General features: G+C 35.8%; 1 protein-coding gene across 1 annotated transcript in view; it reads left to right on the top strand.

Annotated features, from left to right (window-relative positions):
- Window positions 1-1,219: 1,219 nt before the first annotated feature.
- Window positions 1,220-26,897, top strand: part of LOC145664670 (uncharacterized) — a 31,023-nt gene continuing 5,345 nt past the window's right edge. Inside the window, exons 1-2 of the mRNA XM_081731517.1 lie at window positions 1,220-2,459; window positions 25,683-25,831. Of these exons, the coding sequence (XP_081587643.1) occupies window positions 1,415-2,459; window positions 25,683-25,831 (1,194 nt within the window). The 5' untranslated portion in view covers window positions 1,220-1,414. The remainder of the gene's footprint in view (window positions 2,460-25,682; window positions 25,832-26,897) is intronic.

Below are 26,897 nucleotides of genomic sequence, written 5' to 3'. Positions count from 1 at the left end.
CCACCCAATCTGGGTACTTGACATAGTTCATGGACCACAAGTCTTACTGATATTCATGTTCTTACGAAAAGATTTTATTGTGCTTGTTCCGGAGGGTATATCTCCCCCAAAAATATTTTGGGCCACGTGCAACGGGTGCTGTTTTGTAAGTTATCGTATTCCTTGTTCATGAATACTGAAATCGCCAGTGCTGACTTTAAATACATTTGTACGCAATTCTATATCAACAAATTATAAATTTCAGCCATCCAAAGCGGAGATGGTAAAAGTATGCTATTGATTACTAATTTACTTATATATAAGATGTCTGGTTTGATAAACTGGACAGTTTTGCATACGATTACATAACAGAATACAAATTCACATATTAATTTAGCTGATTACATATTTGTATTTATATAAAAATGTTTTCCGTTTTGTTTCACGTAGAAAGAGATTTTCATTTCGATTATGACAAGGTAATGGATAATATTGCGGCTTGTTCCACCGTACTGTCTAGAATGCTGAATTTATAATTCTGTTTTGTGCTTTCATTGTGGTAGTTGTGATGTTGGCTGGGAGGTGTCGGGCCAACACACTATGTGAGCCACTGGTTCCAATTACTAGCCACTCCGGCCCTGGATGCCCATGTGAGGTATTAGATTTTCTCCGAGATTTCGAGATCAAATGAATTACATATGAAAGATTAATAATAATGCCTACATAGCACGTGGAAGAATTTGATAGTTGCCAATAAATTAGAATTCAGAAATTGTCATTAACTTATCACAATCCACATATACATTCTTTGAGATATACTTTTGAAATCAATAAACGTTTAAGCAAAATCGGCCAGACAATTTCTAAGGTTATGGATACCGTCATACGTTTAGATACACTTCAGACAATTATTCAAAAGATATATTAGAAAACTGCTCATACCTTACTACGCGGTATTTCTTGAGTTTATAACATTTCATTTTTGTGCCGGCTCCCCTCCGTATTTAATCAATATTTTATAATTGATAAACTATTCGGAATCATACAATTTTAGGTCATCCGTGCCATCCATTTTTCTTACCTTCGCAGTTTTACTACATATTTTAGATCAGTTATCATTTTCTAATCAATTTCTTCATACATTATTTTTCAGTGATATGGTCGACGTAGCTTGAAAGCTACAGTCATAAAGTAAAATTTAATTTTTTTTTTTAATGTTATGTAGTTGGATACATTGACAGTTGAAATATGGCGAAAAATTTGGAGAAGTGATGTGGGTTTAGTGCTTTCTTCCTTATAGTGTTATTGTATAAACTGTTAGTGGTTCTGCATTTCAGTGTTTATTGGGGGAAACTGGGTTCTATTATTATTATTTTCATTGAACATTCCAAATACATTCATTTGAAAGATATTTTTTATACTGGCTTAAAGCACCATGTCTGAGCAGGAAAACTTCAATTCAGATGGTAATATAAATATTGATGTTAGTAGAATCGATGGTATTAGTGACGAAGTAGATGCTATTCTGAATAATCTAGATATTGAGTATGATTCTAATTTTGAAGAAGGTGAAGTAATTTACGATGAAGATCGGAGTAAAGAGGCTCTCATTACATTCTGTGGGCGCAATGTAGTTATTAACTTCGGAGACGATAATAAATTGAGTGACATCAGAGAACGCTTCTATCAGATAGTGAGAAAAACTTCCGAGTTATCGCTGTTGCTACAGCCTAATAAATGTGTAATTTTTAAAACATTCAATGAAAGATTTGGTTCTTGGGTACTTTTACATAAAGATACCATTATTCAAGATGGTCAGCAGATCAGGGCTGACATAGAACCTGAAGAAGGTGAAGTATCAAGTACAAATGTGGAAATAAACAACCAGGTGCAAGTATATCAGCCCAATATGTCTAGCGTGAATATGGAAGAAACTGTTTTCGATAGTCCTAGTCTTGATGAGGTTGAATCCGATGTTGATAGAAGTAAGAGAAAAAAAGGTCATAGAAGTAGAAAACGGCGTACAGAAATGGTCCTTATTGAAAATAAAAAGAAGAGAAAACATCGAAGTGTTTCGTCAAGTAGTGGCGACCGACGAAAGTCGAAACGACGGAAGAAGAAAAAACATCGTAGAAGTTCCTCGTCCGAGAGTCAACATAGGCGTAGTCGAAGTAGGAAGAAAAAGCTCCGGCATAGAAGCAGGTCTTCCTCAGTAAGTAGCGATGGGCGACACAGTAGAAGCAAGTCTTCGTCACGCAATAAACATCGAAGACATTATGACGGTCATAAGAACCACAGAAGCAGAAGTGTATCGTCGTCGTCGTCATCATCATCATCATCGTCGTCGTCGTCTTCACGATCAAGACGGCGACGGGACTCTGGAGAATCAAACTCGAAGGTAATCTACAGGTACGATGAAGTAGTTGAAGATTACTATGATCAGGAGGAATACGATGAGTATCAGGAAGGACCCACCAAAGGTAAGAACACGTGGACATTATTTGTTTAACTTTATTTTGTTACGCCTGCTTTAGACGGAGGCATCATACAGATTTTCGCAATACGCTTGATATTAACCCTATATTACCGTTGCCCTCCTCACTCGTTTAGGTGTTAACGCAACCGCCTTTGTTTTACGTGGTTTTTTGTTCGATTCCTGGGGGGAGGGAGTATTAGAACTTGAATGTATTACAATATTTCGGATTCCACCTTAAACTGTAGGTCCATGTCTCATACAGCTTTAATGCTGAAAAGGGACGCTAAACTTCATAAACAAATAAAGAAACCTAAACAATCGTGTAATGAAAATTAATTGTAATGTCTTTTTCTGGTGATTTTTACAACCCTCTCTCCAGTTGTAATCCTTACGTAGGTGCCTACGAGAAGTGGCTCTGTCAGATTAATTTCCACTAGAGTCCAGACTTGCTCTAATCTAACCCTTCCATACTTTACTCTGCTCTTTCCCACCCTAAGGTATCTAAACCAGTCTTACTTTTCAATACGCATGAAGACGAACTGTAGTGTGTCTCCAAAGTAAACCGTCATTTTCTGTATATTTATAAAGTTTCTCGGAACTAGAATGTTCTAGTTTGTAAGATTTTTCAGCGTTTCTTGGTTGAATTTCATCACCTTGTACTAAGGTATAAGTGTAAATTTATCAGACAAACAGAGTACGAATAACTTCGTGTGGTGAGTTTGCTACGATTTACAGATGAAATGCATTGTTCACAATAATTTGTTGATAGATGCTATAGGATACATGATGAAACTCAAAATATAGCTATAGTTTTACCTTTTATTTCGAAGTAATGGTACTTTAATCAAACAGTTTCAGTATGCGTTGACAAACTGGACTAGGGCTACCATACGTAAGTATTTCTGTGGACATACTCGCCCATTTTGACAGTAAAAATTTCCGTCCTTTCAGGAATGCCCTGATTTGTCCGTATTTTCTAAGAGCAAATGTATTGTCAGTTCAATTTCAGACGTTTCACGTTTGGCTATTTATATTCAAAGGAGGAGATGCTAAATAAAGATTAGACGTACTGAAAATATGAATAAGCAAAATCAACAGTATGCTATGTGAATATTCTTGGACAAGTCTTTACTTTGACTCCAACTGTGACTTTAATCGGTTCTTATAGGTTCAGTCACTTCTTGGAAGTGTTTGTGCGTGAGTCACTTGTTGGAACTGTTCGTGCCTTTGGTGTGACGTCTTAGTTCATATTTTTCCCACTAGGTGTCTGTGTAGTCATATGGTAGTTTGTTAGTGTGATGTCACATGTTCTGTGTGCATATATGTGTGTGCTGCTGTTTGTGGCATGCGGGAAGCGCGTAATTGAATTGGTTGAATTGAGTTAGAGAAAACCTATCATGGTTGTGGTCTAAAGCTGAAGATAATTTCGACGTATGGTAAAAGTGGACGTTTATTGGTTTTTCTTGTTTGTAATAATAGCAAGTGTGCTCGGTTTAATAAAACGACGTGTGTGCGGAAAGGAACATTTTTCAGTAATGTTGAGTATTGCGCATGTGTTCTTGGTATCTTATTTTTTCGTGTGTGGAATCAGCAGTTATGAGTTCATTATTCATGAGTGTTCTCCTATGGCGAAATGGTTAGTGTTTTCTTTTTTTAATTCATATTATTTTTATTCTTGATTTGTTTTGCATTTGAGTATTAGGCAAAGTATTTGGTTTGCTGCTGGTTGTCCTATTGTCTTGTTGAGATGTAATTTTTTTTTCTTTGTCATGCACTGATTTATGATTAGAGACGAGTGTTTTTTTATTTTTCCCTTCTTATCTTAGCTTTATAGTAGTGGTGTGATTATTTATTATTATTTTGGATGTTTCCATGGTAATTGAGCGGGGAGTTTGGGGGGCGGTAGCCCCCCATTTAGATCTCAAAATTCATAGTCACCGCTTCACCTGAATTGATGTTTAGTAACATTGTGGCTCTTGTACTTATAGTATAATTCTTAACATCGTACATTACTTTCACTGTGTTAGTAATTGTAATCGATTCATCTGATCCGGTTCCGGGAGCAGTTTAGGAATGATTCCTAAACTGCTCCGGGAACCGGATCAGATGAATCGGTTGAAGTCACTGTTTGAGTCAAAGTAAAAATTTGCCTATTCTTGTTTAATAATTTTTCAACGTATCATTATATTTTTAATAATGTTTTAAAAGCAAAGTTAATAGTAAAATACAAAACTTATCATTCTTGTGTCGAAAATTAAAGTTTGTACAGCGAGCTAGACAAATGCAAGTGTCTTCGCTGTGAAATTTCAGAATATGTCAATCCTAATCTGGGCATATGTATAAAGTTTCCTGTCTTCCTGTAGATTTGTTTTTTTAATAGAAGTGGAATGATCCCCTTCTCAAAACTGTAACGAATTAGGAATTTTAGAAAATGTACTCGGTTCACATAGTAATACCGAGTGAGCAATAGCGAGTAAAGGCAGGTTAGTAACGGGTTGATTACTTCCTTTACGGTAGCCTAACTCAATAAATGCGGGCCAGTGTTCTAGAACCCTACCTCCTATCAATGATATTAATCAGTTCTCTTTCCTAGAGTAAGATTGGGATGAAGTTCGTGAACTATTTTGAATTACAGTTACCACGAATTTCATCCCAATATTACTCCATGAATGACAGCTAATTAATACCAGGAATAGGCCCAGGCGCGGATCCAGGATATGATCCAGGGAGGGGTTAAACCATAGTTTGCAGCTTTATCCAGTTTAAAGCAGGATTGAAGCCCATTTTATCCAGTGTATACCTGAGCGTCAAGGGGGGGGGGGGCTATGGCCACCCTTGGATCCGCGCCTGGATAGGCCCATAAATTATTCATCGTATGTTTTCTAAGAAGCCTAGAACCCTGCAAGTGAAAATTTTCTGAAGTGAGTTTTTTTTTTAAAAAAAAAAAAAGAAAAAAAGATTCCACATAAAGGCAGTAAGGTTCCCACACATGTCCAGTTTAGCAAGATTTACAAGTCATTGACACAGGTGTCAGCGCACAGTGAAGTTGTTTGATTTTAGTTATTACTTAGAACTGAAAGTTACATGTAGAATCTATTAGACGTACAAACTATAGTTTGCTTTTTAATAGAAATTATCAGTGAAAGGAACGCTCTTTTAAAACATTCCAATACTGAACGCTCCATCGTCGCAGTTGTGTTAAGAAACTATAACAAAACCGTACAGACGTCAGGAAAACTGGATGAAAGGAAGTCACATTTCACCATAACGTGAGAAGCTAGTTCACTTGTTGTCGTCACTTTGAGATTTCGGTCTAAATGCCGACCTATAGTAAACATAACCTAGCGAAAATGCTGAAGAAGAATATCTTTACTGTATGTTTCTGCTGCGAAGTCATCACCTTCATGTAGAGGATCAAAAACCACGTCATAGCTTCCGGCCAATCTAGTTGGATTAACTTTTTCCAGAGTTTTGATAATCTGTGCTCGACGAAAAGATTACTGAGTATATTCCATCGCTTGATATACTGACCAACAAACATGTATGGGCGTTGAATGATGTCACAAAAGTATGTCATTACTCCAGTTTCTCGAACTACGTCATCCGTTGTAAGACATAAATTATGGGCGACCCAAGACATAAATTGCATGGGGCTCAGTATTTCGTATTCTCTTCTGAATATAATTGTAACATCACTCATGTTGCTGGTTCCGTCGGATTCGTGTCTTTTATCTGCAGAACATTTATCCAGAGAAAACACTCTGTTACTTTAATGTTCTCGTTAATTAAGTGTGATGCAGGCTGGTCCTCCACTACATGGAAACAAAGAAACGATTATTCAGTTTTCAGTACTTTTGGTATTTCGTTCTTATCCTTTTTTTAATCTCCACTATCGAAATATTTCAATTAGCTGATCTGTCTTAGATCTATATCTTAATGTGGTATCCACTGTTAAAGAGAAGAAATATCCATTTTGTATTTCAGTCACTATTTCATTCTCTGCTCGTGGTTACCACCAAGTTGCATAATCAAAAACAATGGTATTACACAGCCGCAAACTTTAATAGACTAAGTTCCATTGCACCACACCGCCAATATAATTATTATGGAGTTACTATTATTTTATTATTACTTTTACCTAAGAATGAAATCTTCCGCGTTCGTTACAGTAATAACTAAAGATTTTAAAATGACATGCATTACAATAATTACAGATATGAATTCCATGTTTATACCATGTAATTTAATATGTTAAAAACGCGTTCTTTAAAAATAAATAAATAAATATAAAATGTACTGCGTCACAATCGGACCCCTTCATCTTGAGTGACCGTGGCCTTTTACCATTTTAGCCACACTGTACCGAAGCCATTAGTAGTTAGGAAGAACATAACTCATTTCTGCCCTTCCCGCTGGTCTAGTCGCTAGTGCGTGCGCCTTTGAGGCACGTGATCCCAGGTTTGATTCCCAATGAGAGAGCATTAAAAATTTGAACCCATTACCGATGGTTCGGATTCCACCTTAAAACTGTAGGTCCCTGTCTTATATAGCCTCGATCTGAAAAGAGATGCTAAAATCAACCAACAAACATCACTACAGGAAGGATGTTCTGCGTATGTTTGACCACATACGTTTCCTTCTGTTGCGCATAGAAGGAACTCGCTCGACCTTAGTCAGCTGTGTCTGTCTGTGTAGTGTATGAGTTGTGCGAGTGTTCGTGTTTTCTCGCTATGTCGAAAACCTCGCCCAAACCGAACCGCTTTCAGAAAGAGTACGTTGTTTAACTTTTCCAAGTGTTCTTTTTTTCTCACTGTCCGAAAATGTTTCCAGAACAGAATCGCTTTTGGTTGGGTTATGTTGTAACACTTTATGACGCAAATTTTAGTATTTCAGTGGTCCGGAAGCAGTGTAAGAGCAAGGTTTGCGACGTTAACTTGACCTAAATCAAGAGTGTGATCGGCAAATAAAGAATTTCGTGGTGCCAGCGTTCGGTTCTTCAACAAAGGAGACAAGAACACAGCCATACACAAGCCACCACCACCACCATGGAGGTGAATCTTCGCAGAATAGTGATGCAACAGAGTCCTCCGACCGAAAGTTAACGAGTCGTCCAAATGTACCTTTGAGAACTCGGAAATGCGAATGTAACGCTCGGAAGCTGTACGAGTGGCATCTGGCAAACCAATGGTGGCGTTAGATTGCTACATTGAGTGAGGCTTACAACCTTACAACCAAGAATTATCACATACAGCATGGTTCCGAGCATGAAAGATTTACCCAAAAGGCTCATGCATGTTGCCAGCTGCTGTCACTGAGGCAAACTAAGAGATTCGCGCGGTAAAAAGAACTGCAAAATCAACTCGCATTATTACCAGGAGGAGATCCTGAGGCCGATCTACGAGCAGGAGCTACCAGAAATGTACGACAACGAGCTCAACATGATCTGCATACATCAAGATGAAGCTTCACCACACACCTCAAGATCGTGTCTCGCATTCTACCATGATACGAAGAAGGCTACTGGAGTAAAGGCCATACCTTTTCAACATGATATATGTAAAGTCTTCAGCAAATCCAATGAACTTTTGTGAATTTTTGAAATGGGCACAACTGTGAATGGACTCGGGAAAGCTGTGAAATGGAACAAAATCCCTCTCGTAATTCTCCAACAAGGCCTTCTACAGTAAAAATTACTTTGTAGGGCCATTGTTACTCACCAGTGGAAATATTGAGAACTGCTGCATCTAGAGCTATAGATTTTCATATTTGTTTGGTAAATACAAATTAGTCACAGGTAGTCGCTAACGTTTTCGCCCTTTTTGCAAGCGGTCCCGGCTTCGGTTCCCGGTGGGGGAACTCGGTCGACAAAGTGTAAAAGCTTTTTCAGGCCAGCCATCTTAAGTGAGGTTTTCCTGGGTTTTCCTCATCCACATCAGACAAATGCCGGGATAGTACCTAATATACAGGGCCCAGGTCGATTCCTTTCCTTTCCTCGGATAATGTGATCACCGAAGGACGTCATTTCTCATACGTGACGGGCTAACATGGCCTTAGATGCTGAAAGCCCAGAAATCCAATGCCTGATTTCTAACAAGATGGTCACATATACGCGAAACGGCCGCTGTATATTTGCTGATAATGCATATAATACATATTTCAAATAACAACAGTCTTGCTAATCACTTCGAATTTTTATTATAAACTCACACGGTTTCAGTAAACTCTAATGCTTTCTTCAGTGACTTCTAAAAATTGCGAAACTGAACACATTTTTAATATTCATCCATTCCTGTGGACACTCCTCAGAAATTTCAGTAAGATGTGTTTCAGTTCCTTTTGAAAATACTTGTACGGTTACTGTTGTTACCACTTTAGAGTCTTGGATGTTTCTTTTTTCTGTAAGTAATCTTATAACGAAATTCCAGATAACTGTTAATAATTTTCCACAATTTAGCGAAACATATTTCTTAGAATAAGTAAGATGCATATTTCGGGCACTTACGAAATCCCGATAGGGGAGATAGTAGCAGAAATCTTTTCTTGTGAAAGGTCCAGTGACAAATTGTAGGTCCTTTTTCGGCATTTCCGTTTTATTTCTACTGTGAAAAATATTAGGATAATCACTTCTTCTGTAATGAGTCTTAGATATTATAGGTATAAATCGAGTTTATTATTATTATTATTATTATTATTATTATTATTATTATTATTATTATCTGTACATATGGGAAGTACAAGGGTTTGATACGAGTTCGGTAAGTAATATGGTGTGGTAATGTGCCTCAATAGTGTGATTTTTCCTCACAAATAGTTCCCATTGTAAGATTCGAGATATTGGAACTTGAAGTACTTTATTTTATTTTATCTTTGCGTATTTTCTTGGGCCTTTTAAACATTTTTTAAAAGGCAGATTCGATACTTCTTTCAAATTTGAATTTTAAATAAGGAAACAATTGCCTGTAAAATATGGCACATGTTTGTTAAATGTATACTAACCTGGTTCGTGTTCTAATCTTTTCATGTGTCTGTAATGCTGCTTTGAACTTCAGTGTTGAACTGTCAGAGGTCTGCTTACTGCCTGAAATTATTTTGAACATTAAACTTCATAGCACTATTGTAGATACAGGAATCAGCTCACTTGTTCTATTTCTTTTTTATTGCCATAATAATAATAATAATAATAAAAGCATTGCATTCTGGAGAAAGAATGAAACAACTTCAAAAAATTAAAGAAAATGTATTACTCCTTAGAACAAATATGGAGGTTGTGGACAGAATGGCTCTTCGGTTCCAGCTACTTGTTTGTTGTATTCGTATGTTAAACTGAAATTTTTGGTTATCAAACATCGATTATGGTAAGTAGAAAAGTACCATCTTGCTATTCAAGTCTAAGTCCATGATTTTGCCAAAAAGTCACGGAGTTTAAAGAAGTGTATGTCTATGTCTAGTATACCCAGATTCCCAGTATTTTTCGAATAGTGTTAATTTATTCCTTTTTATTATTTTCGAAGTTGTATACTAAGTAGATGCTGATTTGATTAATTAAATTACTGTGAGTAACTAACTTGCCAACTAGAACACAGTTGTTGAGTTAAAAAAATAATAAAATAAAATAAAAATAGAAAGAAATACTGGTAAAAAGTAAGTTTAAAAAATTTGGCACGATATTTGTGCTGGTTTTCAAGTCAAGTAAAGTGAACATATTAGTTAGTTAATCACAAGAATTTTATCAACCAGCGTCTACGTAGAATACGAATTCGAAAAAATAATGCTGTTTCAAAAATATTCCTAAATATGCCATGTTCTAAATACCAATGTTTAACACACAGAGAGTGAAAAAGTAAATGACTGGACCAGGACTCGATCCAGTCATTCACTATCTCTCTCTTTTGTGTTATTGAATTCGCAGTACAGAGCATCTAGTGTGTAAAAAGATTCGGTTGTTTCCCCCTTTCATTAATGTAACGCCAATTTTTATTCATTTCGAAAAGGCTTAGCCCCCGAAAGCACGCAAAACTATCTAATGTCAACATTTCAGCAAAAAAGTTATTGCCATTTTGAGCACACATGTCGTAAGAAAACTAACATTGTCTGTAGAACTACCTCATATTGATTTCTTCTTTCTAATAGCAGTACTTTTCGTATTTCCACTGGTGCCATAGAATTTCCTTATGCCTAAATATTCTTCATGACCACTAACCGGTATCTTATGTAGTTACATTAAATAAAAAAAAAATTAAAAAAAAAAAAAAACCTGCTTTTCAGTTTTACTTGTTTCACCTGCTTTATTTCACTTCACTAATAACGTATTTGATGTAAGACAAGTATTAGCACTACATTAATTGGAATCTTTCCAACATTTCTCAAAAATCAATCTTTCACAGATACCGTATTCCCTTTTTAATCACAGTATTTCTTGATATTAGAAACTTATTGAAGCTTGAAGAAGTACGTAGAAGAAAATAAAATAATCGTGAACATAATCTGTAAAATTTGGAAATAAGAAGATATATTGTGGTGTGAGTAGACAGTTAAAATGTATTTTGGGACAAAAGTAAGCTTTTCAGTGGAATGTAACAGGAGGAAATTATGAACAGGTTGAGGAAAGGAGGAATATTTTACCAACATGTGAAAAAACTATGATGGGATAAGAAGTGATTATTATACCAAGGAAGATAAAATTACTACTACACAAAACGTGTTTTGTACCGATAGTAAAATCCCCAGTGGAGACATGGGTAATGCACTAAAAAGACATGGAGCAGGCTCCAGGCGTTGGAGATGAAATTCTTAAAAACAATTTTAGGAAAGACAAGGAGGACTAGGATAAGAAATGAAGTAACATGTTAAGAATATGGGGAGGAAAGCGTAAGAGAAATAATAGGGTAATCCAGACCTGAATAGGAATTATTACGGAAGAATTAGAAATGACAGACAAACGACCAAGAGGAAGGACAGAGAAACGACTAAGAGGAAGATTAAGAACAATGTGGAAGAACCAAGTTGGAAAAGATATACAAGTAAGATATTTGAAGTGACAGCAAGTGGAGGATGAGAGGTGATGGAACGATAGAAAATGGAGGAATCTCGAGAATACCCAGAGCTGGCGGGATGCTGGAACGGAACAAGACAGAGATAGAGAAGTAAGAATATATCAATCTTCAACTTTACTTCAAGACTCATTATATTCTTACTAAGAAAAAAAAACCTTCAACACTTAAAGTCTTATTTAAGTAACGTGACGTACCTTGTGCCTCAATTTGAGTTCAGTTGATTTTGAGTTTAACGTTCCTTTCGGCAGCGAGGCTATATGAGACGGGACCTACTGATTAACGTGGAATCCGAACCACATGAGCTCCCGCCGGGAATTGAACCTGTATCTCCTACGCCAGCGCCCTACTTTGTTCTTTAAATTGGATATTATTGCAGTACCAGTTTTTTACTGCATTATCAGGTCATGTCCTTTAGGTCTCCTTTTTGTGGTTTTATTTTTCCCATAAAATACTATTTTACACAGAGTATTCCATAGTTTAATTTCGGTTATTCAATAACACCTATTAATTGCCGCTGTAAATTTAACAGTCCACTCCCCATTTTATGAAAGTGTTACTTGTTCAAGTTAAGTGTATGTAGAATTCTATAACAAAAAAATTGCGCAATGTTCAAATGTATTCAGTGGAAAATAGTGTTTCCAACAAATAAATTTTAGTGGCAATAATATCAGAGCACGAAAATTAAAGTCAGTTGTGGAATTGATAGTGTTCGTAGTTGTTTGACTGATTTTGAAGTGGCTGCTCAGTTCTTAAGTTATGTCGCGTTTCCGTCCCCGATAATAATAATAATAATAATAATAATATATTTTTCTTGCTTTTTTTTTTTTAATCGTTGCAGAACGCTGGTAGTCTTAGGCAAACATAATGAAAATACTTTTTAAAAAAAAAAAAAAAAAAAAAACGAATTTTCACGAAAGCAGTCGTGTAGTACATGGAATACAAGAATGTACACCATTATAAGTGTTCAAAGTCTTTACTCCTCACCACGTACTCATATTTATCTACGATTGACGACTCTACTGTAATTATAGTCGTCATGTGTTTCTCTTGTATTTAGCAAATGTAATTTTTAGACAGTACGCACTAGACCTATCTTTAAGCATGTTTTCGACAATAAGTTGTCGCAATGGGTGTACAAAATTTGAGATATTTCTAATGATGTATTTCTTTTTTTTCTTTTTATACATATAGAAAGAAAAGAGTTTTTACTGCAGGTTATACAGAGTGATATTTATAAGTTCTCTTTTCCAGAATGAAATTTGTGTTTGCCTGTTTCCAATTCTACTAGAGGTTTTTTTGTGTTTTGTATTATTTTATGAAGTGTGATGTGAAATTGATAGCGCTAAACTTAATGTATTGTTTTGCTTGTATTTAAGCGCAATTCTAAGTCACATACATTGAGTATTTGAACATCGAAATCGATAGCTATTGTTTTATCTGGACTGCCACGCCTTGGAATCTTCTTGCTGTATTGTAAGTACAGTTGTGTTTACAGTTATAGCATCTAAGCATCGGATATGAATTACAGGAAACAGGTATTTTTTTTTTCTTTTTCTGCGACAAAGTGGTTTCTGGTATGGGTGGTTGAAACACATCGTTGTGGTAAAAATTAAGAAAGTTGACCTTCTAAGCATGATCAATTCTACGTACTTGAATATATTTATTTAGCTATTTGGAGCACATCATAATATGTATAAGTGGAATATCAGTTGCCATAAATTGAGAAGCTTTCATTTTGTGTCGTTTTCTGTGACTTCCTTGTGTTGGCATAGCAGTTAGCTGTTTCCTATTCTTTCTTTCTTTTTTTCTTTCTTTTTCCTTTCTTTCTTTCTTTTTTCTTCCTTTTTCTTTTTCTCTTTCTTTTTCTTTTTCTCTTTCTTTTTCTTTTTCTTTCTTTTTTCTTTCTTTCTTTCTTCTTCTTCTTCTTATTATTATTATTTGTGTGTGTGTGTTCTACTTACCTGCTATTAGTCACTCACAGCAATTAGTAAACGAGATTGATTTTTTTCGTGCGAAATTTGGGCACGGTAGTTCCTCACAGTACTGAATCGTGTGTGTGATCTTTGGAATACATACAGATATTTCCAGCTCGGTCGGTCGCTAATGTAACACGTGATGCGGTTAAATTTAGACTGGTGTTGTGGTACTTCGTCACCGTTTCAGCAATAAACAAATAAAGTTCTGCACTCGCTTAGGGAAATATCCAATGGTAACATTTGAGGTGTTGAAGAATGTTAAGTTGACAAGTTATGTGAAGAAGAGTTACTCTTTATCTTATATATATAAAAGAGAACGCACAAAATCCTTTGTTCCCTCATCACGCTAATACGGCTGAACCAATTTCTTTTATTTTTGGGGGGTTATTAGGATTTGGACCCTAGATGGTTTTTATCATATCACTTTAATTTTTAATTACCAGTGTCTTGAGATAATTGACCATTCAAGTGTCCATAACGTACAAATCCTTTGTTAGTTATTCATCATAGGTAAAAATAAACGTATTTATATGCAACCCGCATGACCGTGTCACTCGGCGGGTTAACATAAATGACAGGCGATATAATGTTAACATTTACTGCAATCTACTATGGTTTTTATCATATCACTTGAAAGCGAAAACTTCCGGGGTGACCGCAGCGAAGCGGGGCGGGTTAACATAAATGACAGGCGATATAATGTTAACATTTAATGCAATCTTCTATGGTTTTTATCATATCACTTGAAAGCGAAAAAGTAAAAATTATCTAAGTAACAAAGTTTATTGCGTTCCGGGGTGACCGCAGCGAAGCGGGGTGAACGCTGCTAGTAAACATATATAAAATTCGCGATATGACGTTGAGATGGAAGATCAGATTTTTTTCTTCCATCTATATAAAGAAAAAGTCTTTTAAACATAATCAGTGATATTCATAATTTGAAATTTCGATATTTATAGACAATTTCATAAGTCAGGTTGGCCAACCTATGTAGGTATAAGTTCTGCTTTTCATTTCAGATATCACTGGCAGTCTACTTATCTTCATAGGTACGCTATATTAAGATAAGTAGTTTACATTAGTCTAATGACATGCTTTCCTGGCGCGTCTCCGCGAAGTCAGTTTGACTGCTTGTGGCAATCTAATCTACATATCACTTTCCACCAGCATATATAGTGACAGCGAATCTAGAATCTCACGATCGCGAACTTTGAGACGCGACAGTGTTGTTATTCTAAAGCATTCCAGAGTATTTGTAAATTAGCTGATTGCGGGTAACTGCCAGTTAGTCCTCTAGAAGTCAGTTGTAGATGGAGTCGTCTGTTCACTAGTCCACTAGAAGAAATCATAAAACAATGACAGAATAAATAGAAATCGAACGAGTAACAATAATCCATTCTCCAATCGAGAATGGAATGACTTAACGAAGAGCGCTGAAACAGACGATTATCCAGACACCCTAAACAATTTCCAAATACTCCAAAATAGTTTCTATGCGATACATATAACTCTCATTTACTCTGATAACAATAATCGATGAGAACAGAATGCCACAGAGCATCGCGGACTACCTCTTAACTCGCGGTGGCGGTCGATAGGTTGGCCACCTGTGTTATAAGTGAGTATGTGCGGGGAGAAACAAGTGATACCACGACTGTAATAGTGTTCCTGTGTTCTTTAAATCTTCCAGAGACAACCTCTTCTAGATATGTAGGGAAACAAGGGCAACTAGAAGAAAGGTTACTTATAAAGGTTCTAGCGAGAATCGAAATCTATAACTACAGTTATTTTTTGGACACAAGGTGAGGACCTGGCTTTTCTACTCGATTCAGCTAATTTTCTCCGTTCTTCTGTATTTCGAAAGCCTTTTATAGTAGTTTTTCATTGCTTTGTATCAGGGTTGGCTGGTTTAAACCAGCTGTTTTTTTTTAAAAAAAAACTAGTTTAAATTAAAAAACGAAAAATGTTAGTAAAAGTGTAAGTGTTTGTAAAATCTTGATGAACACACATTTATGGGTTATCAGTTTCACTCCCGTATATTATTCGTATTATATTCAGACCTAAATTCGCTATTCATTATCCAAAGAAATTATACTACAAAAACAACTTTTTTTATAAGTTAATGAATGTTTCTTTTGTGTTTTTTATAGTTTATTATTGTTATACAATTGCAATCAAAGGAAAATTCTAAATATTGTTTCCTTTTTCAATAACGTTTACTATTAATAAAATCGAATTGCCGTACTTTTTTTTTTTTTTTTGAAGGGGGGGTCATATAAACCCCACGAGAGGCATTTATTGAAATCAGAAGTATCTTTGGTATCTATTTATGTATAAATTGGTCAGAGCCAAAATGGACTCAAATAATTCGTATCTTTATTCACTTTTCTTACTGATATGCAAATTAAGTCGTTGTATTTCTTTAACTTAGACTAACAAAATTCGTAGTGAACTAACTTGGACTAAATTAGTTCTTCCGTACTCTGCAGTATTTTGAAATTGTCTATAGTAATTCTGTATAATGCTTTCATTTTTGCAACTGTTTATCTTTTTGTCCTTCTGAAATGACTCTTGACAATTATATTAGCAAGTATGTAAAGATTAGTACAATGTATTTTTATCAGGAGTCCTTCGTGAGTGAGTCGGCAGACGTGTCGCATTTGTAGCCAATTAGTCCTGGCTTCGAGTTCAAATGGAGGACAATTTCTCTCGGATGTAAGCCGAGAAGCAGTTTGGATTCCGCTTTAGGCTTATGTGAAGCCTTCCAGCATAACCCGATTGTTTAATAATAACACCAGGGCGAAACAAACTTGTTCCTGTCCATATCTGATATAAATACTTGGAACAAATTATTTACCCCCCCCCAAAAAAGGGTTTAAACCAAAAAAAAAAATTTTTTTTGGGGGGGGGTTTCAATAAAAACCATGGTATTTGCCAACCCTGCTTTGTATAAATTTCTTATTTTGTTCTGTAGAGTACAATACTGCTTACCTTTATTCAAGTACCCTTTCCTTTCACTAAATGCTTTTTATTCTTCCACATTCACACATCACAGATTTACTAATAATACTTATCACTTACCGAAAACTAATATTTTCTTTCTACTTCCTTTCTACTTATTGACTGCTATCGTAATTGAGAGTGATGGTTTTGTTGCGACCACATTACTTTTGTCCTTTTAATGTTTATTTTTTATTTATTATTTTTTTTTTCATATTCTTCGCGAAGTTTCTTTTAAATATCCTGTTAGCGAAGAGCTATATCAGCAAGTCGTATTTACCTAATCGTATCTCATACCGAAATACCATCTTCCCTTTGTAGACGACTTTTTTTTTTTCTTTCTAACTAGACATTAAATAATATTGTGAGGAATAACTCCGTGTCGAAATATCCCTCCTCATACTTTTCTTCAGTCATTCTCATACTATAACATGTGGGGGCGCGGTGGCTCAGTGGTAGAGCGTTCACCTCTGGTGCTTGGGGTCCCGGGTTCGATCCCAGCCCCCGCCAAGTGAACTTTGTGGTGGACAAACACCGTGCTCGTAGGTTTTCTCGGGGTTCTCCCGTTTCCTCCCACTTTCTTCATTCCACCATTTCACTCATCTCTCATTATCACCGTCTCCTTTAGCCTAACCGGCATAACCGTGGGACGTAAAACTCAAAGATTTCATTTCATTTTTATACTATAACATTTGGGGGCATGGTAGCTCAGTGGAGAACGCTGATCTCTGGTGCGTGGGGTCCTTGGTTCGATCCCTGGCCAAATAAGTTTATGGTGGACAATATCGTGTCTATTAGTTTTCTCGGTGTACTCCCGTTTCCTTCCACTTTCTCATTCCATCAGTTCTTCATCATTATTCACTTGCTTTAATCGTCTACCTTAGCCTAAAGGGTGTAAGTGGGACGTTAAAATGTAATATTTAATTTCTTACTATAACACTTTTTAATTCAGGTATACATTATTGTTTCTCCCTTTTTTTTTTTTTTTTTCCCGTTCTACCCCATTTTCTTCAGCATTCATAACATTTCCCAAGCTATTTGGTCAAAAGGTTTTTAGATCACTATAAACACTATGTACAGTTTCGTGTGTTTTTCTGTAAACTTTTCATCGCTTATTCTTAGAAACCAATAACATGTGTTATGCCTTTACATCTCCTCTGCTTCTTCATTTGTGCTTTATTCGTGGATGCTATAGGATACGTGTTCCTACCTATCATCTCCAGTTATGTGATTTATTTATTATTTAAATAAATTCAGTGTTCTGCCACTTTTTTCAGTAATTTATTAAAATGTTAATCTGAACCCATTGTAAGGATCTTCCCTTATATTGAACTATCCAGAAGAATTAATGAAACATAAATCCGTGAAAAATTTGGTTTGACATTGTAAGAACTTACTGAAGAAAGTGATAGAGAACACTGGAATTATTGAAATAATAAAATGACATTAAATCACCTAACTGGAGATACAAGGTAAGAACATTATGTTCTTCATTTAACCTTCCGTACAATTTTCTGTTCGGTGTGCAAAACATAATGTTTCTGTAAGCGATATGAAGCTAATAGTCCTGTTTTTCTCATACTCTTCAAGGTTCAGTTTCTGAGCCAATGGTAACATGTTACCTCTCAAAATAATATTTATCTTGAAGAGATTGTAAAGAGCCTACATAAGAAAAACAATATTTCAGTACGAGATACAAAGGTTAGATGTATGCGTTTTACAGATGATAGGGCGAAAACTGGGAAGAAAAGGAGATGGAAGACACGAGGAAGATTTGCGAAAAATGTAGGATGAAAATAAACGTTTAGCAAGACATTGGGACGAAGTGGTTGGTATTAAATGTACGGGGAAAAAATTAGAATAGGTGATTGGTTTTCGGTGGTTAGATAGTATTACTAGTGAATATATAAAGTGCGGCGTAAAAGTCTGTTGTGTGAGTGTTTTAAATAAAAACCTCATAAAATGTTTTGTGTGGAGTACTGACACTACGCAAAAGAAAAAGAACGGTATTAAAAAACATAATAATCGGTATATTAAGGAGGTTAGCTGAGAATGTTGTGCATGGAAGCTTCTCTGTTTACAGAAAGTGACCTTTCAGTAACGACAGAGTATTTGTAATGGTGGAGGCAAAACACCGGTGTGCCACTCCGTCCACAGAGTGTGTTGCGAAATTTAGAATTCAAAGTCATGAAACATTTAGTAATTAGTGAAAATCATTTGTGAGAGAGACTGTTCAAGTAACGTCTCTAGCTGCAGCAACAATGATCGATACTATATATTCACTACTTTATAGCAGCAGCGTCACTTCAGATTTTGCTTGGGGGTAAGACCTCCGATGTAAGTAGATTTTTCAATTTTTTCATTGGTATATTATTATCCTATTATTAAAATGTATATAAATCTCAAACTCAGTGGATGCTTGTTCTCCTGGAGCCCCAAGTGACGCCTCTGCTTCATAGAAAGTTATAGCATTACACTGCTATAATTTGCTGTATGTTTCGATGTCGTGAGCGTTCAATTGGGAACCATTGCATTAGAATACTGTACAAACATCACTGATTTTCTTCCTTGGCCTCAGAAACTATCGAGTTGGATGAATGGGCAGTGAACTGAAATAATTTCAGACATCACAAGTGGTTGCAGGATCCAATAAAAACTACAAAGCAACTGCATTAAACAAAGAATTTTACGAACTGCGATGAAATGCACACACACAATTATATATATATATATATATATATATATATATATATATATATGGTGTTTCAAAACAACACCGATAACGTTTGGGAGCTGATTCCTGACACCAAGATAGGACAAAAAGTATAGACCAACCTGGATGCACAAATGCTTCCTTTCGGAGTTATAGGCTGCCGAAAACATGAAAAAATGAACTTCAATGGTCAATAGCTCAAAAACTATGGGACCTACCATATTCGGGTCTAGATTTCACTTAGGAACTAATATATGCCCTATCCAAAAATACATGTTTCAGAATCCTGCGGTACTCACGCAACAATTTTTATAGAGGGAGCTTGGCAAAGGCATATAATTTGAAGTACTCACCAGCTGCCTCTGTAAAAACTGTTGCAGAAGTATCGCAGAATTCTGAAACATGAATATTTGGATAGAGCACATACTAGTTCTTAAGTAAAGTTTTGACCCGACTAGGGTAGGTCCCACAGTATTGAAGCTATGAATCTTTAAAGTTCAAAGTTCCGTTTTCGTGTTTCCTATAACTACGAAAGGAAGCATTTGTGCAGCCAGGTTGGTCTATACTCTTTCTAAACTTAAGAAAAATACCCGGATTTCCGCGAAGCCCTCACTGCGTTTCGTGGGACACAGTTTGCACCACTGGCACTCGCTTGTATTTCCCGGTGGGAATACTCGTTTGGAAGTGTAAAAGCTTTCTCAGGCCAGTCATACTGAGTGAGATTTTCCTGGGTTTTCGTCATTCACACCAGGCAAATGCCGGGTTTGTACCTAACACGTCCCCAATCCTTTGTTCCTACCCTTTCCTCGGATCAGCTAGGGACGTCATCCTCATACGTGACGGGCTAACATGGCCATAGATGCCAAAAGCCCAGAAATTAACTCACCTATATTTCGATTTCTAGAAAGAATGAAATCACAATTTTCTAGAGTAACAAAGTGGTGGATAATTTTATGTACTACAGAATTGGGAAAAAAAATCCCTCTTACACTCAGGATTCAAATCCTTGAGCCAGCCGTCTTGACTGAAGATTCTTTTAGTTGCCCTGAAAGCACGCTAGGCAAATACTGGGATATTACCTCAAGTACTGGGAGCCAGAGATAAAATGGCTCTATTAAATGGATGTTGTTTTTCTAAAAGAAATAAAAAAAAAGGTGTTTTTTTTTTGTTGTTGTTGTTGTTGTTGGAAGAACTGAAATGTTGGAAATGGATTTTTTTTTTCTAATTTTCAGTTGCCAATTTGCTTTCTTACAATAGATTTTACGATTGAGAGGCTTTTGTGACACAATAATTACTAGGTACACTGTGCTTCACATGCTCCACCAGATAAGTAAGAAGAATTAGTAGTTTCACGATCTGGTTGCCGTTAGTGTTGAGAAGATAGAGGTACATCTTTAGTAATTTCCTTTTTGAACTGAAACGTTCATGATTTGTAATTAATTGACACACGGAGACAGTTCATTATCTGTTTATATTAATGCACAAGCGTGTACTACAAAAACAAAGGAAATGTAGTCACATTACTTCCATACTAGCTGAAATGACCATTTTTTGCACGGGAAAAATGAGGTTCATGGAAAATATGTTACCCTCCTCTCTCTCTCTTACGGTACGCATATCAATGAAAGTGTTGTAATAAAAACTCCATAGGATATTCTATTTTTGGCATAAATTTTGAACCCCTTTCTTTCTTAGGATACGCTCTTTAAGGAAAGTTACATGATAAAATACCAGCTTGAGATACTATGTTGAGAAACTCATTTCAAACTGTTCAGTCATTTCCCCGTGACGCGATCACAAACAGGCATCGTCATTTTAAATATGAAGAAAGAAAATATAGAAAACGCTTTCTTTCTTTCCTTCAAAACCAGGAAATGAGATACCCCTTTATTTTTAATGAGGAGTTTATATACCGAGTTTTATCTTCCTGCTTTGGCGGGCTCATAACATACTGTATTTTCTACATGATTCTTAAACTCCTCTAACCTCTTCCCCTAGGATGCGCCCCTGTATCAAACTAATGTTATAAAAACCCAGATCTGGGTAGGTACTAACTACTGAATGTTCAAAAGTTAATTTCAAATTGCTTAACCATTTCCCCGTGATATGATCAGAAACAACATGCAACATCGCTTTCAAATTATAGAAAGTACTTCCCTTTTCCCACTTTAAATGGAAATTCTCAGCAATGTTGGGAAACGGGTCCACTTATTTTTCATGAGGAGTTTATATAAAAGTTTTATCTTCCTAACTTGTAAAGATTATGAGATATGAAGTTCTTCACATAGATTATGAACTCCCGCTCCCTCGTAGAACATGAAAAATCCAGTTCGAGATACGTGATAATCACATCCGAAAATTCATTCCAAATAATTGAACCGTTTCCCCGTGATATGAGCACAAGATTCTTTTCATTTTTATATAGTAGATTACAGTTGAACACTGTAACAGTCAATTTGATCGAGTGCAAACAAAATTCAATATGCATGGTTCCGAAACTTTTCAGTGATACTCTGTTCCGGTGACAAACACACATGTTAAGCCAGTTTTGATACTAGGTACATACTAATAAGTTAATTAACGACGGTAATTATGATCACATTAACGTTACTATTATGATCCGTGTTTTGAAGTATATTTTTTTGATGTGGGCTTTTTGGATTTTAGTATGGGTTTTACCCCCCCTGAAAAAAAAACGCTGGGGAAAATTCCAACAACCCTGCTGGACTGCCACGTTAATAGTGGAACATATCCATCCCAGTCCTTTTGTTGTAGAGTTGCTTTTTCCTTGTAAATGTTTTTCCCACATTATTACTCTGTCGGCAGTAGTTTTTACAGTCAATAGCACTTTTACCTGTGGGTGGACTTGTCATGCCTTTTTGGTTTCGAGGAGTCAAGGTTACTTCCAGTGGGACATTATTACTCTTTTTTTTTTGGGGGGGGGGGGGGCTATACCCGTAAACCCATAAGTCATCCTTTGTGATGATACTGGCCAGAAATGTTGAATCGTTGGCGGCTGTTACATTCAGTTCCCTGCTGATGCTGACACTACTATTATGACAGGAAAAAAAGTCACGAGACTTTTTTTCACTATCAGTTTTATGTTTCGTGGAAAGCAATATAAGTCTACGTACGTTCAAAGAAACAGAATCTTTTCCAAAGTACTGAATGTATACACTTTATATAGTAAAGGGTGTAACTCGCCATATAAGGGTGAAATTGAACTTAGATTTGAAAGAAACTCAAAAACATATTTATTATGATTATTTGTTTATTTTGCCTTAAAGTGAGCTAATTTGGTATTGGCCTTGGTGTTGATAAGGGGCATTAAAATGAAAATAATAATAATAATAATAATAATCTAAGACCTTCGTCCATTTGTCTAGTTCTTTTCAAAATTTTGCTGTCAAAGAAATGAGCGGAAAACTGTTAACATTGAGATAGGTCTGATGTGGATCACTCTTCTTAACGCGTAAGTAAAGTAAGATTCCAGTTATGTGAGAAATCCCTCAAAACTATCAAATCTGTACAAAAAGAAGTACTAATTCCTCCTACGTACCGCTACAAGACTTCCAGATTAAAAAATAAATTTTGTAAAATGTCCATATGCATTTTCTGTAACTAAGCTCTATGCTCCTATCTTTCCTGATCATACTCAAAATCTGTTTTGTGTATTTTTAAGAAAGATTGCATTTAAATTCAGTATAATGTTCTAGTTATGTGCCACAACATTGACAATAAATTCCAGAAAATAATTATTCGCATCTATGATTATCAGTGGCATGATTTTTTAAAGTTGATTTTTGGTTATGCGTGTTTTTCTTAAGGTTATGCATATACGTATGTTTATAACTTCAATTTTATATTTCACGTACAGGAAACATCATCTTAGTGATCCAAGCCAATTTCAATCAAATTTAGGTAGTAGATATTAGACATGAAATTAACGAATACGTATTTTTCTATTTTCTGAGGAAAAACGGTTCTTAGGGACAAAAGCCCTCGTCTACAAATTTGAAATTCTACACCAAGAACGCAGGAAGAAGGAGACCGAAGCGAATGAAATTGTGCACAGATATAGTAGACGTAAAATAAGGGAGTACGTGTTTTGTATTTTTCTTGACAGCAGTTAGGTGGGACAGAGACTCCTCCAAATTTATGACCACGAACTGTCAAAATTGATAATGAAAGTAGTTCAGAAGTACCTAAAAATACACACAGGATTGTTATGAAACTGCGTACAGATACAGTATGTGTAAAATAAGCGAATACGAGATGAAGTCAAAAAGTAAAGGGGCTTTTGAGAAAAGGTACATTTATTCTAATGATAGAAAACTGGAACATACATTATTTTTCTACATAATCTTCCTGCACTTCAACGCACTTTTCCCAACGTTTCACAAGTTTTGTGATTTCGTCAAAAAAAAAAAAAAAAAAAAAAAAAAAAAAAAAAAATCAGTTGCACCTGTAAACAATTTTGCACCTCATCAATGACCTGCATCGGTTGCAAATCTTCTTTCCTGTCAAGTAAGATGGAATACGTTGAACCATGACTGATATGTAAAGTGTTGGCGATTTCGTCCACTGAGTCGTCTGTTATCTATCACCATACCCGCAACGAATTTCAAATTATCATCAGTCGTTGACGTAGATGGCCTGCCTGATCTTTCCTCATCCATTCGTAGATCTTGCTTCGCGCGACCGCAAACAAAACGAATCACTGCCCTCATTTCCTCCTTGGTGCAGATCGACAATGGAGCTGCCATGTTTAACGGTCTGCTACACTCCAGCGACTAACGCGGGAATAAGAGTGACACGTTGCATAGAAGTGTTGCAGACGAAACTAATTCAGCCCTGGGTACTAGCAGTATTACCAAATCCTAGTGCGAGAAATTGCCAAAGTCCCTTTACTTTTTGACTGCCCTCATTCATAATAGTTATTTTCTGCGGAAGTCCCTTTACTTTTTGACTACCCTCATACATAATAGTTATTTTCAGCGGAAAAACTTTTTGAGGGGCAAAAGTTCCGCCCAGAAGTTTGAAAATTTGCACCGCGAGCACAAGAAGTAGATTGAAGCGAATGATTTTGTGCACTGATAACAATAGACGTAAAATAAAAGAATATGAGTGTCGTACTTTCCTTGACGAGGCATAGCTAGACTGGGGCAAACGTTCGCCCAGCTTACCGGAAGAAGTTTAAATTAAATTTGCTTGTAAGCCCTAGGACTGCCGGTGCTCCAAAGTACGTAGAGGAATGGAGGAGATTGAGTAATGACAGGTAATTCTCTCTCGGGATGTGTATGATGCACTCTAAGCCATATCTTTGCTTCTTTTCATTTTCATCTCTCTATGAACATTTATTCGGTTCCTTCTCTTCTCGTTATTGGCGCTCGCTATCTGAATTCTCCGGCAATGGTTCGTGCCCGCGCTCTCTGCTACAATTGTCCGACAAAGATTCGTTTCCCCAATAACAGTTTTGTCAAGAAAAATACGAAACACGTAGTCCTTTATCTTACGTTTACTATAGCTGAACATTCATTTCAGTCTACTTCTTCCTATGCTCTTTACGCATCAATTTACACATTTTTATTCAAGACCTTTGTTCCCCAAGAATAGCTTTCTTTCGCAGAAAATAAAAAAATAACACTTATTTTGTTTGTAACCTCTCTATACGCAGTTCCGTTATATTCCTTTATGTACTCAGGTCTTGTAAGGTACTTTCATTACCAATTTTGACGTTTCGTAGTCGTAAGTATGGAGAACTGTCTGCTTCATCTAACCGTTTTCTCAAGAAAAATAGAAAACATGTATTCTCTTGTTGTATGTCTACTATATCTGTGCGCAATTTCATTCACTTCGGCCTCTTCTTCCTGCTCTCTTGGTGTCGATCTTTAAGCTGGGGCTGCTTTTGCTCCCAAGAATCGTTTTTCCGCTGAAAATAAACATAGCAAGACTACTACATATATGTCTGTATTTTCATTTATGTTTGATAGTATCTGAAGAAAAATATGTTAGATATCCGAAACCGTTACTTATTATAATTTAAAATACAGTGGGTTTTAAGCTTTGGTCAGTGTTTGTTTCTTTTGTTAAAATAAACATGTTTTTGCTTATTTCATGTCTAGTATCTACCTATCAAATTTTATCAAAATAACTTGGATCACTATGATAATGTTCCTTGTTAGAAAAAATTCGTATGAGATAATGTTACCTTTTACTTCAGTCTCTTGAAGTAGAAAATATTAAAAGAAAAAAGTGATGATATCCTTTGACTATCCTTTTTTTTCTCTTCTTTTCTTATGTTTTATTGAGTCCACATTCTTGAAAGTATTATAAGTTAAAGATTTTTAATATACGAGTAACCCTTTATAAACTCATGCATTCAAAATTATGTATATTTATGTGGGGAATGCATCACAAGAAGTATTATAAAACATGAAATAGTAGTTATTTTGGTAGATATGTAATATAGAATTATTTTTCAGGTCAAATTTATAATGCCGCCCTAAATATAAAAGGAAAACATCCAATCATGGCGTTAAATGAGTTATGTGCAAAAATGAAATGGGAACATCCAATATTTAAGTTAGTGAGAGAAGAGGGACCACCGCATGATAAAAAATTTCAGATGAAGGTTAGTACAAAATAATACGTATTTCTTTATGTAGTTCATAGATATTGCCGGTTCCTTAGGTAATCACAAGGTTATGCAACTCGGAGTTACTGACTCTACCAGCAGAGTGTCTCCACTCTTGAAAATTCTGTACAGAGTGGGGGAGAAATCGTAATTGAAAAGAGACGAGAACACAAGTAAGGAAATTAACATTTATGGTTAGATGGTGTTAATATCTTTCTTTCTTTCTTTCTTTTTTTTTTTTTTAAATTTAAAATGTTATGGTTGTTACCTTGTTTACACAATTATTAGAAAATATATCATTTGTAAGTATATTTCACTTCTTATATGCTAGAAGCATCTTCAGAGAAGTTAGCCCTTGAGATAAATCGAGTTGTAATTACATGTTTGCCTTCTTTATCTTATTCCGTGTATTTAGTGGGTACCGCTTTTCAATATTCATTGCAGAATTCTTAAGCACTTTCTATACACAATTATAAAAATGTATTTCCAATCCTTTATACGAAAAATGTAGTAACACTGAAGAGAAATAGTGATTCTTCATTAACACTACATCTAGAACGGAAAATGCTTCTGCCATGTGGGAAGTGAAATATAAGGAAATAAAAGCACCAATTAACTCAAAGTATATAAAAACATTTATTTTCTATACCTATTTATTTCATAAATACTGTCAAGAGTTCTGAAAATGAAACACAGACAGTGTTGATGATACATTGATATCCGTTTGCAAGATGATACATGGAAGTGTGGAACATGAAAAGCACCAATTAGTTTTCAGTCTCTACTTTGAGCCTGGATGCAGGCTGGAGTTTGCCAGACCACTTGTCAATGGAATTACAAATAGTGTCGATAGAGAAGTGGTGGTCTCTCTTGACAAGGGCGCGCTTCAGGAAGTCCACAGTAGAGTATCTCTTCTTCCAAGCCATTGATCAAAGCACTGACCACAGTTTGTAGTCAAAGAGATTCAAATCCGCACTACTAGAGGGTCAGTCCGATTTGGAGATGAAGTCTGGAACGTAGCCACTCCTGTGTTGACTGTGCCTTGTGCACAGGAGCAGAATCC

The sequence above is a fragment of the Thermobia domestica genome, chromosome 11, assembly GCF_964235325.1.
Source record: "Thermobia domestica chromosome 11, izTheDome1.hap1.1, whole genome shotgun sequence".
NCBI classification, from domain to species: domain Eukaryota; kingdom Metazoa; phylum Arthropoda; class Insecta; order Zygentoma; family Lepismatidae; genus Thermobia; species Thermobia domestica.
The sequence above is the reverse complement of the archived record's forward strand: the minus strand, read 5'-3'. Positions and strand labels throughout refer to the sequence as shown.